Source organism: Equus caballus, chromosome 17 (genome assembly GCF_041296265.1).
Source record: "Equus caballus isolate H_3958 breed thoroughbred chromosome 17, TB-T2T, whole genome shotgun sequence".
In the NCBI taxonomy this organism is placed as follows: Eukaryota; Metazoa; Chordata; class Mammalia; order Perissodactyla; family Equidae; genus Equus; species Equus caballus.
In genome coordinates, this window is record NC_091700.1 from 72,803,134 (window position 1) to 72,819,280 (window position 16,147).

Genomic DNA, 16,147 nt, shown 5'->3' on the forward strand with positions numbered 1-16,147 from the left:
CTCTACTTACCTATCTTTAACTTGTCTCGACAATTAGATGATATGTGTTAATAAATATGTGGTGATCAGAAAATTTAGTTACAGCACTGTTAGAATATAGCTATGTTACCTGGAAAGGTTAGCTTACCACCCATCATCATCAGATCAAGAAATAATCACATTTTCTTCTATCATGCAGAGATTTGGAAGGAATAGAATATGGGAAAGTTAGGTCTGATGGGATGTGCATAGAGGACAAAATTTCAGAATCTATTCAAGAGGGCAGGCGTAAGAAGGGCACCAGAATGGGCACCCTGGATTCCTGTTACACAGCAGGAAGGAACCAGAAGTCTCTGTTTTCAAAATATCGTTTCTGGTGTCCCTTCATGTACTCTCATACCTCAGTAATTCTTTCTCCACTGTGCATCCGGTGTGATTAAAAAATAATGTGATCAAGCCATTCTCATTAAAACTCTTTAAAGACTTCCCATTTTTCTTTTTCTTTTCTTTTTTATTTTTTTATTTTTGGGTGAAGAAGACTTGCCCTGAGCTAGCATCCATTGCCAATCTTCCTCTTTTTTTTGTTTGAGGAAGTTTAGCCCTGAGCTAACGTTCACGCTAATCTTCCTCTACTTTGTACATGGGATGACTCCACAGGATGGCCAATGAGTAGAGCAGATCTGAGCCTGGAATCTGAACCTGCAAACCTGGGCTGCTGAAGTGGAGCAAGCGGAACTTTAACCACTTGGCCACGGGGCCAGCCCCCACTTTTTCTTTTTTGAAAAAATTTTATGGTGGTGGTTAAGTTCACGTGCTCTGCTTCAGCGGCCCAGGGTTTCACTGGTTCAGATCCTGGGTGTGGACCACCACTTCTCAAGCCACGCTGAGGCAGCACCCCACATAGCACAACTAGAAGGACCTACAACCAAAATATACAACTATGTACTGGGGGGCTTTGGGGAGAAGAAGAAGAAAAAAAAGATTGGCAACAGATGTTAGCTCAGGGCCGATCTTTAAAAGAAAAAATTTATTGTGGTAAGAACACAACATGAAACCTACTCTGTGAATAGATTCTTAAGTGTAAAATACAGTATTGTTATCTATGTATGGCACAATGTCGTACAGCAGATCTCTAGAATTTATTCATCTTGCATTACTGAAACTTCGTACCCATTGAACAACAACTTCTCATTCCCCCTCCCTCCAGTCCTTAGCAACCGCTATTCTGCTTTCTACTCCCGTATGTTTAACTATTTTAGATTCCTCCTATAAGTGGAATCACACAGCATTGGCCCTTTGAAGAATGGCTTATTTCAGTTAGCATGATGTCCTCAAAGTTTATCTGTGATGCTGCATATTTCAGGATTTCCTTCTTTTATAAGGCTGAATATTCCATTGTGTGTATATATATATATGTACACATACACATAGATGTATATATATACACCACATTTTATTTATCCATGCAGCCAAAGATGGACATTTAGGTGGTTTCTGTATCTTGGCTATTGTGAATAGTGCTGCAATGAACGTGAGAGAGCTAATGTCTCTTCAAGATCCTTATTTCAATTCTTTTGATAAACACACAGAAATGGAATTGCTGGATCATACCGTAGTTCTACTTTTAATTTTTTGAGGAAACTTGTAGTGTTTTCCATAGCAGCTGCACTATTTTGCATCCCCACTGATAGGGTACAAAGGTACCAATTTCTATACATCCCTGCCAATACTTGTTGTCTTTTGTTTTTTGGTATTAGCCATCCTACCAGGTGTGAGGTGATATCTCATTGTGGTTTTGATTTGCATTTCCCCGATGATTAGTGACATTGAGAATCTTTTCCTATACCTGTTGGTTATCGTATCTTCTTTGGAGAAATGTCTATTCCAAGTCCTTAGTCTACTTATTAATTGAGTTATTAGATTTTTTTACTATTGAGTGGTAGGAGTTCCTTATATATTTTGGAAATTAACCCCTTATCAGGCATATGCTTTCCAAATATTTCCTTTGATTGGTAGGTCGTAAACCCTTCTCATTTTTCTAAAGATAAACATTCCAAATCCTTACGTTGACCAACAAGGCCCTGTCTGAGCTGGTTCCCACCTGTCTCTCAGCCTTATCTACCATCACTCCCCCATCCCTTGTTCTTTCTGTTCTAGTCCCAAAGGCCTGCTTTTGATTCTGTATTCCTGCCGTGTGCTTCCTTCCTCACAAACCTTTGCATACAGCACTTCCTCTTCCTAAAAAGCATCTCCCACATCTTTGCAACTTCACCCTTTCCCTTTCATCTTTCATAATTCAACTTAAATGTCACTCCCATACAGAACCCTTTCTGTAGACTAAATCTTGTTCTATTCTTAAACATTCTTTTAATACCATAATGTCTTTTGTGGTACTTATCACAATTTTAGTTATATAATTAAATGCGCAATTAATTATTTAGTGTCTGTCTCCTAAATTACCAGGTGAGCCCTTGAGGGTAAGAACACGTCTGTTTGCTACCATACCCCTAGCACCAGATGCTAACCATGGGTTAAATCATCTTTTTTTACTGCGGGCAACTTCTCTAATGACTGCCAGTATTTTCTCCCACTCTTCCTTCATCAAATATTCAATAAATAATAGTGAACCTGATTTTGCACATGACCTTTCCCGTCAGGCATGAATTTTCCTGCTTCACAGATGAGAAAATGAGGCCCAAAGAAGTTATCCCACCTGTTGGTGTTTAAAATCAGCAAGCCTGACTCCTACTCCCTGGCTTCTCCATGGACTAGTCACCTCCAGAACAGCATTACTCAGCCTGCTCAGAGGGAGCACACTCATGCTTAAGCAGACTACAGCTTTCTCTCATCCTCTGCACCAGAATTCTCTGCAGCTTACACTTGCCTGAATCACTCCTGGAAAGCAGCTAAGAACACATTGTGTGAAATATACCAACCCACCCAGGAATGTCCTTTCATCATTCCAGGCACAAAGGGTCAATGGAATGTTCTAGGAGTATCTTTGAAAGGGAAGAGAGAATTCAAGGCAGAAAATTGCTCCCCAGTCACTACCCTACTATTTGCTTGTAGACTATCTGTCATGTGCTTGAGTATAAAGACCTGGAAAACCTTGACAGCGAACAAAAGATTTTCAGTTCCTTCTGAGAGTAATTCAAGAGATACATTAATGCAGTCATGGAAATTAGGATCTCTGCTGTGGCCTTAAATCTCTGAAAGTAGCATTTGAACACCCAAAGGTTTCATACCTTGTACCAGGGCCATAGAAAAGACTTGCAGAATCATTGCTGGTATTTGTCTAAAAGATAAGGGACTTCTGAGAAGCTCCTATAGAGCTGTGGACTTGTCTCTTCCTCTTCTTTTTCCTCCTAACACTCCTCTGACAATAGCTCAGGAGTGGGATTCTTCAACACTGGGCACTGTTGGCTGCTTGAAATTTACAGGCTTTTGTTTTCATACAGGCAAGCAGGTTAGACCTGATTGAGGAAGTATAAAGGTGGGGAAATGGCAAGGGACCAAATTTAAGAGGGATAACTGGCCAGTTTAGAGGCTGTTGGAGTGTTTGGAAAATCGGTATTAAAAGTTTGGCATCAAAGTTATATGCTTCTCTTTATCAGTAAATAACTGTTGTTGAGTATCTGCTCTGAGTTCACTTTGTGATAGGAGCAGCCAGGAAATTTAAAAGAACAGTAAGAGAGTAGGAAGGCAGAGTAGAAAGAACAAAGGTCTTAGAGCCAGAAGAATGGATATAGCTTCGGATCTTCCGCTTACTGGACCAACTTCCTTTGGGCCTGTATTTTGTTTGCAAAGCACGAATAGCCTTAGCAACTTCGTAAGGCTGTGGTAAGACTTGGGGAAGAAAAATGTGTCAAAAAAAACCCTAGTTTAGCATTTTGTTAACTTTCATTTAACAAATATTTTTGAAGGCCCATAATATACATTAATAAACTTACCAGACAAAATTCAAATACTCATGGTAGATCCCTACTTATCCTTCAAGGTTCAAATCAACTATGACCTCTTCTAGTTATGATATTTCTTTAAATAAATCTTTTCCTCAATTAAATCTCAAATGCCTTTGCTATCTTGTGTTATTTTACACATTTGTTAACATATCCATATTCCATCTTAAACTGTGAGTTCCTCAAAGACAGAGACTGTACCTCATTCACCTTTCTGCTCCCATGATGCCCAGCGCAGCACCTGATATAAGATGTTTTCATTGGATGATAGACTGGATGGATATATGAAAAGATGAATGGGCATCAGGTATGGGACAGCCTGGGCTCTGAGGGGGAAATCAGCATGAACATAAGAAGGCTGACGGCACTGGAAAAGAAGATGGGTTTTGACTTGCTGGGGGAAGTAACGTGAACAAACTTTAGTTTGTGAGGTCCCATGGTGGGAGCCTGGAGGACTACATCATGGAATTTGGACACAATTTTGTAAAGTGTCAGAGTCTGTTAAGTCCTTTAGAAGAAACATGATATGATCAGACTATTATCCAGACAAGAAAAAAAGTTTATAACTGGAGAATTCTGACCATAATCAATGTCTTGCTGCACAGTTAGTAGAAAGTTCTCTGGAGTTAAAGAAGGTCTTGCCGTCTTGGGAGTTTCCTTCTGCTGATCTGGTGACATGACGTCATCAGAACACAACAGTACGTCTATTCAGAAACAAGGTCAATAATGAAAATCAATTATACAGGCAAAGGCTTGTTGAACAACAGTTTTATCAGAAGAGTTCAATGAAGGCTTCTTTAAAAATGTTCACCTGGGGGCCGACCTGGTGGTGTGGCAGTCAAGTTCGTGTGTTCCACTTTGGCAGCTTGGGGTTCGCTGGTTTGGATCCAGGGTGCTGACCTATGCATCACTTGTCAAGCCATGCTGTGGTAGACTTTATTTGTGGTAGGTCCCACATATAAAAATAGAGGAAGATGGGCACAGATGTTAGCGCAGGGCCAGTCTTCCTCAGCGAAAAAGAGGAGGATTGGTGGCAGATGTTAGCTAAGGGCTAATCTTCCTCAAAAAAAAAAAAGAGAGAGAGAAAAATAAATAAAAACGCTAGCCTGAATTTTTTTCAATCAGTTTCTTTTTTCAGTTTTCACTTGCAATAAGAATATTTTCTTGGGGCTGGTTCTGTGGCTGAGTGGTTAAGTTCATGCGCTCCGCTGCGGCGGCCCAGGGTTCACATCCTGGGCGCAGATATGGCACCGCTCGTCAGGCCATGTTGAGGCACCGTCCCACATCCCACAACTAGAAGGACCTGCAACTAAGATATACAACTATGTACAGGGGGTTTGGGAAGGTAAAGCAGAAAAAAAAAAAAAGAATATTTTCTTGAGCAAGAAATGACAAAAAGCATCTTTGGTATGGTTCTCCTTTAATGCCGTGTTTATTCCTTAGAGATAAATATGTGCAGAAGAAAAATATGACCTGAACAATGCTAATCCAAATGCTAAAGGGTATTTTATTACCAAAATTTTATTTAATATTTGCTTTTGTAATCCTAAAGCATTTACAGGAACTCAGAGATCAATGAAGTTTCCAAAATTAACCAACATTTCAAGAAATAATTTCAACAGCGAGATAATTTAATTTCCTGAATCCTTTGTCACAGCCACAGTCTTTCCAAGGTTGAGTAGAAATTCCTACCTTCCTTGATTTGAAGAATCTGAGTCCTCCAACAGTATATCAGATGTTTTTAGTTTACATTATACAAGTGTTCCTGGAAAATTTCAAGTTGAGCATTTTTAAGGGAATCCTTTAAAACATAAGGAGGAGCTTCAAATAAAATCACCAATAAATTCCTTATGATATGAACAAGCCTTTACATCACGTGTTTTACAGGATCGATATTTTTTGTGTCAGATTTTCATAAAGAGGGATGTAAATGGTGACAAGACTAGGCTTTTTTTTTCTTGATATTGAAAACAAGGTTACAAGATATTGTTCTCAAGTACCATATGTCTTCCTTTCAATTGTTAAGAACCATTTCTAAAGCTCTAACACAAGAGCAGATGAGCCACACTGGCTGGATTTGGGGATAATTGGATTTTCTTTTCTCTTCACAAAAATTATGCATGCCTGGAAAGAACGGCAAGAATAAACTTCAACCGATGCCTACTAATTACCATCAGCTAGTGCCTGGCTTTTGAAATCTGATTTAAAAAAAAAAAAAAATGAAATAAAACCGCAGGCTTGGCTGATAGAAAACTGTACAATGTTTAAGCAATGATGGGGGAAGCCCAATCTTAAGCAGGCTAGACTTTGGACCAAACCCAATTGATGTTTCTCATCCTTGTTTATTTTGTTACTTGACATGATTCAACTCATTAAGGATTTCAAAGGTCCAAGGGAAAGTATTTCTACTTTGCCAAGGAATCCTTAGTTGGAATTCCATTATCTCCCATGATCCGAGACAGGGATTTCCTCCTACTCAGTTCTGAGTAATTATGTGTAAGCAAACCCTTGGTGTTCTCGCAGAGTGACTGTACTGAGTTGATGGTTCACCGTGAATCATTCATGCGGCAGGCATCTTCAATGAGAGGGTAAGAAGGGATGACATTGATTTGCAGTGTTTAGATGAAGTATGGCTTTTTCGTTTGTTTCATTTGCTTCATCAGAGTTGATGCTTATCCCTATAAACCACGCCCTCTTCTAAAATGAGCACAGAAAAACGAGAGAGAACAAGCATATTCAATCAGTCCTTCCTGCTGTATTGAGTCTAATTTAAATGATGCCTTAGGAAATATTGCTTGCTCCCTTCCGAAATTGGGAATTAGAGCGCTCTCTCTCTTTCTCTCTCCCCTTCCTTTCTCCCTACTCTCCTATTCCCCCAACAGTAAAACAAAATGGATATAACCTAGGAAGTAGCACCTATTTTTTAATTCTGCATTTTGTACTTCAAATTATCAAAGCTTTCCTCTTTTTTGGGGGGTGGAGGCGAAATAGACTTCTCTAAGACTATGATAAATAAAAGTGCCCTTGCCAGAATAATTCCACGAACCACATATTCACAACTGACATACAACTTTAGGAGGGTTGGCATCTGAAGTCTATGGATCCCCCAACATGACTCCTCACTCCCTCCTTCCCACACCCGAGGACATCAGGTTAGACCCCTGCTCTAAACGTCCCAGGAGCATATCCTACCAGGATTTGAAGGTAATGGGACCTGAGGCCATTTTTTCCCCTTAATTTGTTGATAACATATCCTGCCTGGGAGTATTACAGGGTTCAAGAGAGACCAGCTCAAAGGAGAAGCTGCTAGGGTTCACGATTCTGGGCCATATTGATTCTTTCTGTTAGTGCCATCCAGTGGATTCTGACTCCTAGCGATCTGTGTACAGCAGAGCGGAACGCTACCTGGTCTTTTCAAGCCAGCCTCTCACCTTCCAACACTGTATCAGACAATGCTCCAATGTTACTCATAGGGTTTTTGTGGCCAATCTTTTTGGAAGCGGGTGATCAAGTTCTTGTTCCTAATCTGTCTTAGTCTGGAAGCTGTGCTGAAACCTATCCACCATGGGTGACCTTGCTGGTATTTGAAATTACTGGTGGCATAGCTTTCAGCATCACAGCAACACACAGCCACCACAGTATAACAACTGACAGACTGGCAGTGTGGTTCCCTGACTGGGAAAGAAACCTGGGCTGTGGTGGTGAGATCGCCGAATCTTGACCACCAGACTACCAGGGCTGGTTTGATCCTGATTCTTACATGACTCTAAAAGCTTTTTAAGAACTTCAAAGATAAAATAACAACACATCACAGCGATGGCCCTGGCAAGTCCTTGGTCTTTTTTATAACAGTTTTATTGAGATATAGTTCACATACCATACCATTTATCCATTTAAAGCGTTCAACTTAATGCTATTCAGAGCTGTGGAACCATCACCACAATTAATTTTCGAAAACTTTCATCATCCCAAAAAGAAACCCTTATCCATTAGCAGTCACTTCTCATTTCCTCCCAACCTCTTCCCCCTCTAGGCCATCGCTAGTCGACTTTTTGTCTCTATGAATTTGCCTACTCCAAATGAGACCTCACCTGGGATTTGCCCACTGTGTCACCCTTATATAGGCCTGTTGCCTCAGATGAAATGACCATAAAACTACACATTTGAATTAAACAGTTCATCATTTGATTGCCTAATGGGAGTGAAGCATTATGTTAGGCATGCAGAAGTTTCAAAGTTGAGTTTTCAACCTAGAGATGGGAATTATTCTAAAAAGAAGTGATAAATGCCATGGAACTGATACAAAGTGTTATGGCATTTCAAGGTGTTCCACCCAGCCTTGCTCTCTAAAGCCGGCAGGCCCTATCCCCACCTCTGAAAGCCAATGCTCACCAGGAATCACCCCAGATGTGGGTTCCCAATCATGGGCAACATCCTGAACCATTCACTGGAATCCCAAACAGTTCTGATTTCCTCAGATTCTGATCCCTGGAATTCTGTTTCCTTCATAGTCTCACAATATTCTTTTGGATCTTGGGACAGAGATGAAGAGTTGCTTCCTGCTTCCTGCTTCCTGCTTCCTGCTTCCTTCACTGCTTCCTGGTCATGCTGTCTTCTTTTTGTTCCTCTATCATGTCAAATTCTTTTTCAGCTGGGTGCCTTTGCATATGCTGTTCCCCCTATTTACTCTTCTCTGACTCTGATGATTTCCTAAGTTTCAACCAACAATCCTTCAAGTCTAGGCTTAAAATGGCACTTCCTAGTCAGACTAGGCCAGACTAGGCCAGACGCAGCCTTTAGGAAAACCTTATACTTATCTTTTATCTTTCTTACCATAGTTGTAATTTGAATTATTTCTATGATTGTTTGTTAAATATCTATTCCCCCTACTAAATCATGATGCCAGTAACTATATAATTTCACAATTGTATGTCTATAACCTAGAAGAGTACCTGGACCAGATTAAATTCTAATATTTATCTGTGAATAAGCCAAGGATAGGAATATGATCAGAACTCAGTTATATATATATATTAGAATAATACATCAGGATTAGAAGCAGACCATTCCCTAACCACAAAAGAAGTTTTCAACATGCTATTCTGAAATTATCTATTTGTTTCTATTTCCACCATTGGATAGCAAGTTTCTCAAGGGCAGGAATGTGTGTACTAAAATGGCTGGCACATGGTAGCCACTTATTTATTGCAATATACATAGCAGTTTGTGTCTCAAGAAGGTATATTGGCCCTTTGTCTTAATTTATTTGATCTCTAAATTCTCTGTCGTCTGTTGTTTTCACAGTTGATAGTACTCAGGCCGATTGACTTGAAGCCCACCTGTAGGCTGGTGACTAACAGACTGGAACTCTGTCCCTCGTTTCACCCCTCAGCACCTCTGAAAACATCTCAAATTTAAGAGAATTAATGGTTGTGTCTTGCCTCTATCCTTCCAAAGCTGTTGGCTTCATTTCAGAAAATGGTATCACCATCCCTCTAAGTGCTCAAAATAAAATCCTTGACACCTACCTTTCCACCTGTCCCGTGTCTAAACTACAAGTAAGCTCTTAGAAAAACGTACCTAGGATCCATTTAATTCGTTTTCTGTACTTTAAAAATATACTGCGGTCCATTTCATTCATTTTATCCTCACTGTCATTGCTCTCATCACAGCCTCATCACCCTTTATTACTCCGATCGCTTCGGCACTGCCTTCTCTGCGCTGTCTGTAGAGCCTGTAAGCCATTTTCACGCAGAGAACGGGTGATCTAAAATGGCGTGGTAGATCATCTCATTCCCCTGACTAAAACGCTTAAAGAGTTCCCATTGGATTCTGAAAAGAAAAATCCAAACTTTTTCTCATAGCTCACAATATTTTAGAGGATCTCCCCTCCCCATTTGTCTCAAGTCTCATCTAGAACCCTCTCTCATCATCTATTACGTTCCAGGTCTTTGTTCTAGCCTTCAAATACATTCAACTCCTTTTCTCCTTAAGGCTTTTGGTGTTGTTTACTCTTCCTGGGCTGATTTTTTCTTAGCCTCCTCAAAAGTAGATATAGCTCATATTTCTTGTGTTAATTTAAACGATTTCTTCTCAGAAAGACCTATCCTGAAAGTAGCCTCTGGTTACTTTCAAACTTATTAGCATATTTATTTGATTCATTTATCACTATCTGAAATTATCTTATTGTTTTCTCGTTTTTGACCATCCCCCTTATGAGATTGTCAGCTTCTTGAAGCAATGAATCTTGTTTTGTTTTCATTATTCGTACCTTAGCACTCAGAACAGGACGTGCACCTTAGCGAATAGTTGTTGAATGAATAAATGAATGGAAAATGAGCATTTGTGGGAGTAGGCTGAACTGAATGGGAGAAGCAATGACAGAGGAAAACGTAATAGCCCATCTTGGAAAAGAAATTGGTAAGGGAAAAAACCAAACAACAAAGGGTAAAAATGGAATAAGATGATTCTAGATGCTAAGTTTTAATAGGTTTGGGTCATGTGCCCCTTTGTGAATGTTACAATATTATTTGACATATAATTTAGGATATTCCCTGACACGTTGAATCTCATCTAGGATCCTCTCAGGAGGGGTCATGGACAGTGGAGAAAGGATTTCTAGAGGTTAATCAGTGACAGCCTTATCTTCCCAGTGAGCATTTCATTTTGAAGGTCAACTTCCATCTAACATTGCCACTTCAACCGTTATATCAAATTCCTCTTTTAGTAGGGCAAAAGTGGGAGTACATAGCTGGTATTGTTTTAACCTAGCAGAATTTTAGTTAGGCAAAGCTCTGCGGGACAAAATACGAAGCAAAAGAATTGCCCCAAGAATCTGTTTCTTGCAGTGGAGTTCCTCCAGACACAGTTGACTTCATCAGGTCTCACCTTAATCTTAATTAAAGCATCATTATTAAAATTTCTCAGGATCCACATTGTACTCATAGCTTCCAGAGAGAAGTAAATTATCGTCAACCTTTGTGTAGATACAGGGACTTTAAAACAGATTCACGGGTCAAGTATAATTTTTTCCATTGGATTAGTCCAAAGGATAAGGAAATGTGTGTCTTTAGAGCAACTCCTCTTGTGCTCTTCAAATATCCAGTGTGTTGAAGCCACTGGAGGCCATTGAACCTCCTACCTGCTAGATTATGCTGGAATAGTGTCACATTTTACTAGCACTCCCTAGAAAACTTTACTTGACTGTACTGCCTCGCTTTCATGGGACGGTGTCCAGGATAAGCAGGGAAACATTTTCCCCCCTATTTTATCTGAGTTTGTTCAAGGAACTGGAATCATCATGTCCTGAGCTACATGCCATGTGCAAGGCCTCCGACCAGCACACAGAAAATTCTAAGGAATCGTTATTCAGTGACTCTTGCCATCTGCAAGCCTGTGGAATTCAGGTGCCCACAGGAAGGAGTGGAGAGGGTTTTGCAGCCTGACAGTATCAGCTGTCTCACCACAAGAACCTTCTGTTTTGGCTGAAGTTGTTCTATCAGACTCAAGCTGCTCTTTATGGCTAAATGTGAGTTTAACGCGTCTGCTTTACATTCTTTAAATGTTTCTCTCATTCATAGGCTTCTCTTCTTATATCCAATGGCTTGATTTCTTTGTATTCATGTCCGTTTTTCAAGAGGAGGTAGGATGGTTGGACACTGGAGAACATAAACTCTTGAAGTTTAAATTCAGGGAGTCATGAAATTAATGATAATAAAGAGAACCACAGACACTGAGAGTGCAGCAGAGAAAATCAAACAAATAGGATCAATGCTATAAGGATGTGGGAGGCAACTTAAGAACAGTATGAGTATGGAGTGGTCAGTAATAGTAACAGAAATTTTTTGGTGAATCAGGCAAAGGTTTTCATGATTATTCCTTTCTCATATTTGTGAGGTGTGGTTTGCTTTAAGCAATAGGAGGGTGGCAAAGGACTTAGTGGAGAGGAAAACAGTTTTAAAATTTCTCTCAGAACCCAGCCCACTGGAATATGAAAGCAGCCTCAGTAAGTAAGATAGACTTGCATGCCTCCAGTTACAGAGGTGTAGGAAAAGAAATGACTTCGGTTACTGGAAACTAGTATTTGCATTGGACGACGTTATTATTTGAATTGGACAGCAGAGGGAAAGGTGCATCTTAACTTTATCAAACACATTACAGATGTAATTTTTAATTCATCCACTCAGGGCCATTTTGTTTGTGGATACAGGATGATTGTTGATATTTTTAGACACATTTAAAAAATTACCTTTAAGCTCGTTAAGTATTCTAAGAATATTTTTAAGCTCCTTAAGAATTCCAAGAATAATTTGTTTGCAAGTCAGAGACTACACCTGCTATATTTTATTGTTGATTATTTTTAAAAAGCAGTCTAAGTATTTGCTATGGAAGTGTGCCTTCCTATTATTTCTCTGTGTACATAAAAGAAGCAGAGATACCCGTTTAATAAAGTAGTTTTCCCCTCACAGAGAGTAAAACAGGCTGGGCTGTGCCCATCTAACACACAAGGTAGTTTGACCTTTAAGGTTACATTCTCTGGGATGTAAAAATTATTCAGTTTAGGTGACTTGAATGGTGATTTCTGAAAGTTATTTCTCAAAGGTAAATGAATCATCAGCCTCCACATAAACAAGCTGAGCATTCAAGGGGCTGCTTTTCTAAGTTCTTCTTGCCTTCCATTTTTACCAGCCAGATTGAGAGGGAGTCGTGCTCCCTGCTCACCACCAGGGACGGCTGACTCTTCCTTCCGCAGCTCGTTAACTTGCAGGAAGCGGTCACGGTTCACTCTCAGGCGCATCACGCTTCAATCCCGGGTAGGAGGGTGCGCTCGAGGTTTGAGCGTGGGGGTGGGAATGGAGGCGTTTCCGTTCTATTTTGGTTTCTCCTACTGACTGGCTGCTCAGCTGTTCATGAGTCACCTTAACCTCAAAATCTGTCATTAAAACAGAAATAATGGTACCTATTTTCTGTGCCTTATATGAATTGCATGAAGATGTTATTCATATTTCTGAAACACGTGAGAATTAGTCAAAGTTAGATGGAAGGAAAGGTCCAATGTAATTGTTCTTAAGTCGTGATAAATATGCTTTTATCAGTTAGATTGTGAGAATTCTCTGTAATGAAGAGTTAAGAATATGAAGAGATCTTAATAAGGATTAAATTTGAAAAATATTTATTTTTCAAACTGGGATCAGGAATATAAATGGTTTAAAAATATATGCCATTAGAACTTATTTATTTAAAGTTTCATTTAATAGAATTTTATTGAGCATCCTGGCACTGAATTAGACATGACACAGAACCTCTCCTAAAGAAGACCACATACCAGAAATAAGACAGTAAATGATTCTGGGTGACACCATATATAAGTTCGGTGGTATCTGGGAAATTTTCACTTTAATATCATCTATGCTAGTGGTTCTTAGAGCAGCATTTTGGTTTTTTTTTCCCCCTGCTTTTTCTCCCCAAATCCCCCCAGTACATAGTTGTATATTCTAGTTGTGGGTCCTTCTAGTTGTGGCATGTAGTATGCCGCCTCAACGTGTCCTGATGAGTGGGTGCCACGTCTGCGACCAGGACCCAAACCAGCGAAACCCTGGGCCCCTATGCAGAGCACGTGAACTTAACCACTTGGCCATGGGGTGGGCCCCAGAGCAGTGTTTAGGAGCTTCAGAGAGAAAGAATTCACCTTAAAAGGAAAAAAAGTTTCCCTTTATCTTAAATTTGCTTTTCTACAGTGTGACTTACCTTACTTGATTGTTCTTTTCCTACATTTGTGAGTTTAATGTTTATTTTATTTTTTATTCACTCGTGTTTAGAAATAAAAATATTTGAAAACATGAGTTTGTCTCTGGACAGCATTTTGTGCACAGCGCATATTTTGTTTTTACTATTTAGTGCTGTCCATATTCTGTAATAAATGCTCTATAATTATAGCTTTTATTAGGTGATCATATTAAACTTTTTCAGTGATAATCAGCCAATGCTTTAATTTTTGCTCTCCACATCCAGCTAGATTACAGAAGCAGATTCGTTTGCATAGCTGTTTCTTCGTCATAAAGTCCAAGTTCCTCATATAGATTGTTGAATACTTGACCTCTGAACCAGGAAGAGTATTTTACAGGTGTTCCATTTAATTCTTCCTGGTCCACCCACACACAGGCTTCTACCATATTAAACAGTCTTTACAACAGGCTCCTACAAACAGAATTCTGCCAAACTGAACAATCTTTATGACAGGCTGCTACAGTGAAAACAAAAAGAAATAGAACCAAATAAATATCAACCCGTCATTCTCTCATCCAAAGTCCAAGGGAAGATACTCTCAGAAATTGACCTTCTTCTCTGTGGGGTGGATGGGAGAATTCTGAATGTAATATTATTGGCCTCTCTTGGACCAGAGCTCGGTTATGTGGTCTCCCCTATTTCCTGTCCTGAGGAGAGATGAAAGAATAGCGTTGAGTCTCCATACAGCAGCATCCAAACACTGCAGCTGGAATCCCAAACTCTTAGCCTTAGTCTTTGGGCTGGGTTCAGACCTTTTATCATGTTCTCCTGCTCCTCCCACGTGGGGCTGGCTCATGGCTGCTCCCTCTCCCCTAACCTTGTCACATGAGATGTGGGGCTTCTCTCTTAGTGCTTTATTTTCTCCACCAAAGATCTACTTAGAGAGAAGTGAGATTCTAAATATTGCCACAACTGTTTTACCTCTTTTAGGAGAAATAAAATCAATAAATTGAATTGTTCTTCTAGCTAGATCTTGCTGACCAATATATAAAGTTATTTTTGATTCTTGTTATATTTTAAGCCAAAACATACCTGCCATCTGAACCCTGAACACTCAGTAGGATGTTTCCCTTTCTTCTGCGCAGGGAAAAATTTCATAATAATATTTTATGTAAAATCCTCCTATACAAGGGGACATTTTCTCTTTCTTTCTCATTCCCCAAATTAGGATAATGAAAAACTTTTAGAAATCCATACAAGAATATGTTTGAAATTAGATTTCTCAAAAATTACATAATTCCCTACATACTAATTCATGAGGTTGTGCATACTCATTTTAGCACTCTTTTTTCCACTCTACAGCTTCTGTGTTCCCATTATACAAAATGACCCTTACTAAAGTACCAGCATTGCTTCCTAATCCCTCATTCCTCGACTCTCCAATTAAATCTCATCAATAGGCTCAGCCGAATTCTAGATGTTGGGAACTTAAAAGAGCACTATTTTAGTACTTTAGATTAATCAACATCAAATTAACGTTGCTTAACCTTGTTCTGACCTAGCTAGGCTTCTGACCTGTCCACATGACCAAATGCCCACCTTTGTCACCAACAGCTGAATATCATACATATTGACCTATCCCTGAGTATTTACTTGATAACCTACTCATCCTTTCCATTATCTTCCTTTCTCTTCATTTCTCTTGTCCGTTCTCTTCTGTATTGGTTCTATCCACTACCTCTTCGTTAGATCAATGGTAGTTTCCCCCATCTACCTGGACTTCCTAAAGGCACCTGTCATCCTGCCCAAGTCTCAGTCTCTCACCTGCCTCCGTTTTCTCCATTATCAGGTTTTCACTGACTTTTTCCTGAGACATCACCTGTTACCTCCTTTGGGGTCTTCCTTATGTTGATGATCTGTCTGAGGGGTCATCTACCACCTGCCACCACACTATTTTAGTATTAGGGATGTTGGAAACTGTTCAGAATATTTATCAAATATTTTTAGCTATAATCCTAACTTTTAAGTACTACTTCTGAGAATCCATAAGCAGCAAATGCCAAACTACAGGGGAAAAAGTAAGTACACAAGGATGCCCAGTGTTACTGTTTCTAAGAGGAAAATAATGAGAAAATACCAGCAACAAAAGAATGTTTAAATAAAAAATAATAAAGCATCTGATGGACCTTAACGCAAACATTATAATTATGTCTTTAAAGACAGAGTGCTGTAATAATATGGAAACATCTTTATACTAAATTAAATTATCTAAATTAAATAAATAAATTTAACTTAGTGGTAAATTTTTTAAAAAACAGGATTTACTCTATAGAGTGTGATAATAACTAAGGATTTTTTGTTTGTCTGTTTTTAACTTATGTATAGAAGCCGAGACTGGATAGAAAAGAAGTAATATAAATGTGGGTGGTTGACTATCTGTCACACTGACAGCCTTCTTTTAATTTTTCTGCATCTTCTAAATT

General features: G+C 39.3%; 1 protein-coding gene across 1 annotated transcript in view; it reads left to right on the top strand.

Moving 5' to 3' along the window:
- The first annotated feature begins 4,230 nt into the window (after positions 1 to 4,230).
- Positions 4,231 to 16,147, top strand: part of LOC138918460 (uncharacterized) — a 165,168-nt gene continuing 153,251 nt past the window's right edge. Inside the window, exons 1-4 of the mRNA XM_070240053.1 lie at positions 4,231 to 4,341; positions 6,462 to 6,526; positions 9,611 to 9,674; positions 12,572 to 12,751. Coding sequence (XP_070096154.1) covers positions 4,231 to 4,341; positions 6,462 to 6,526; positions 9,611 to 9,674; positions 12,572 to 12,751 — 420 coding nt within the window. The remainder of the gene's footprint in view (positions 4,342 to 6,461; positions 6,527 to 9,610; positions 9,675 to 12,571; positions 12,752 to 16,147) is intronic.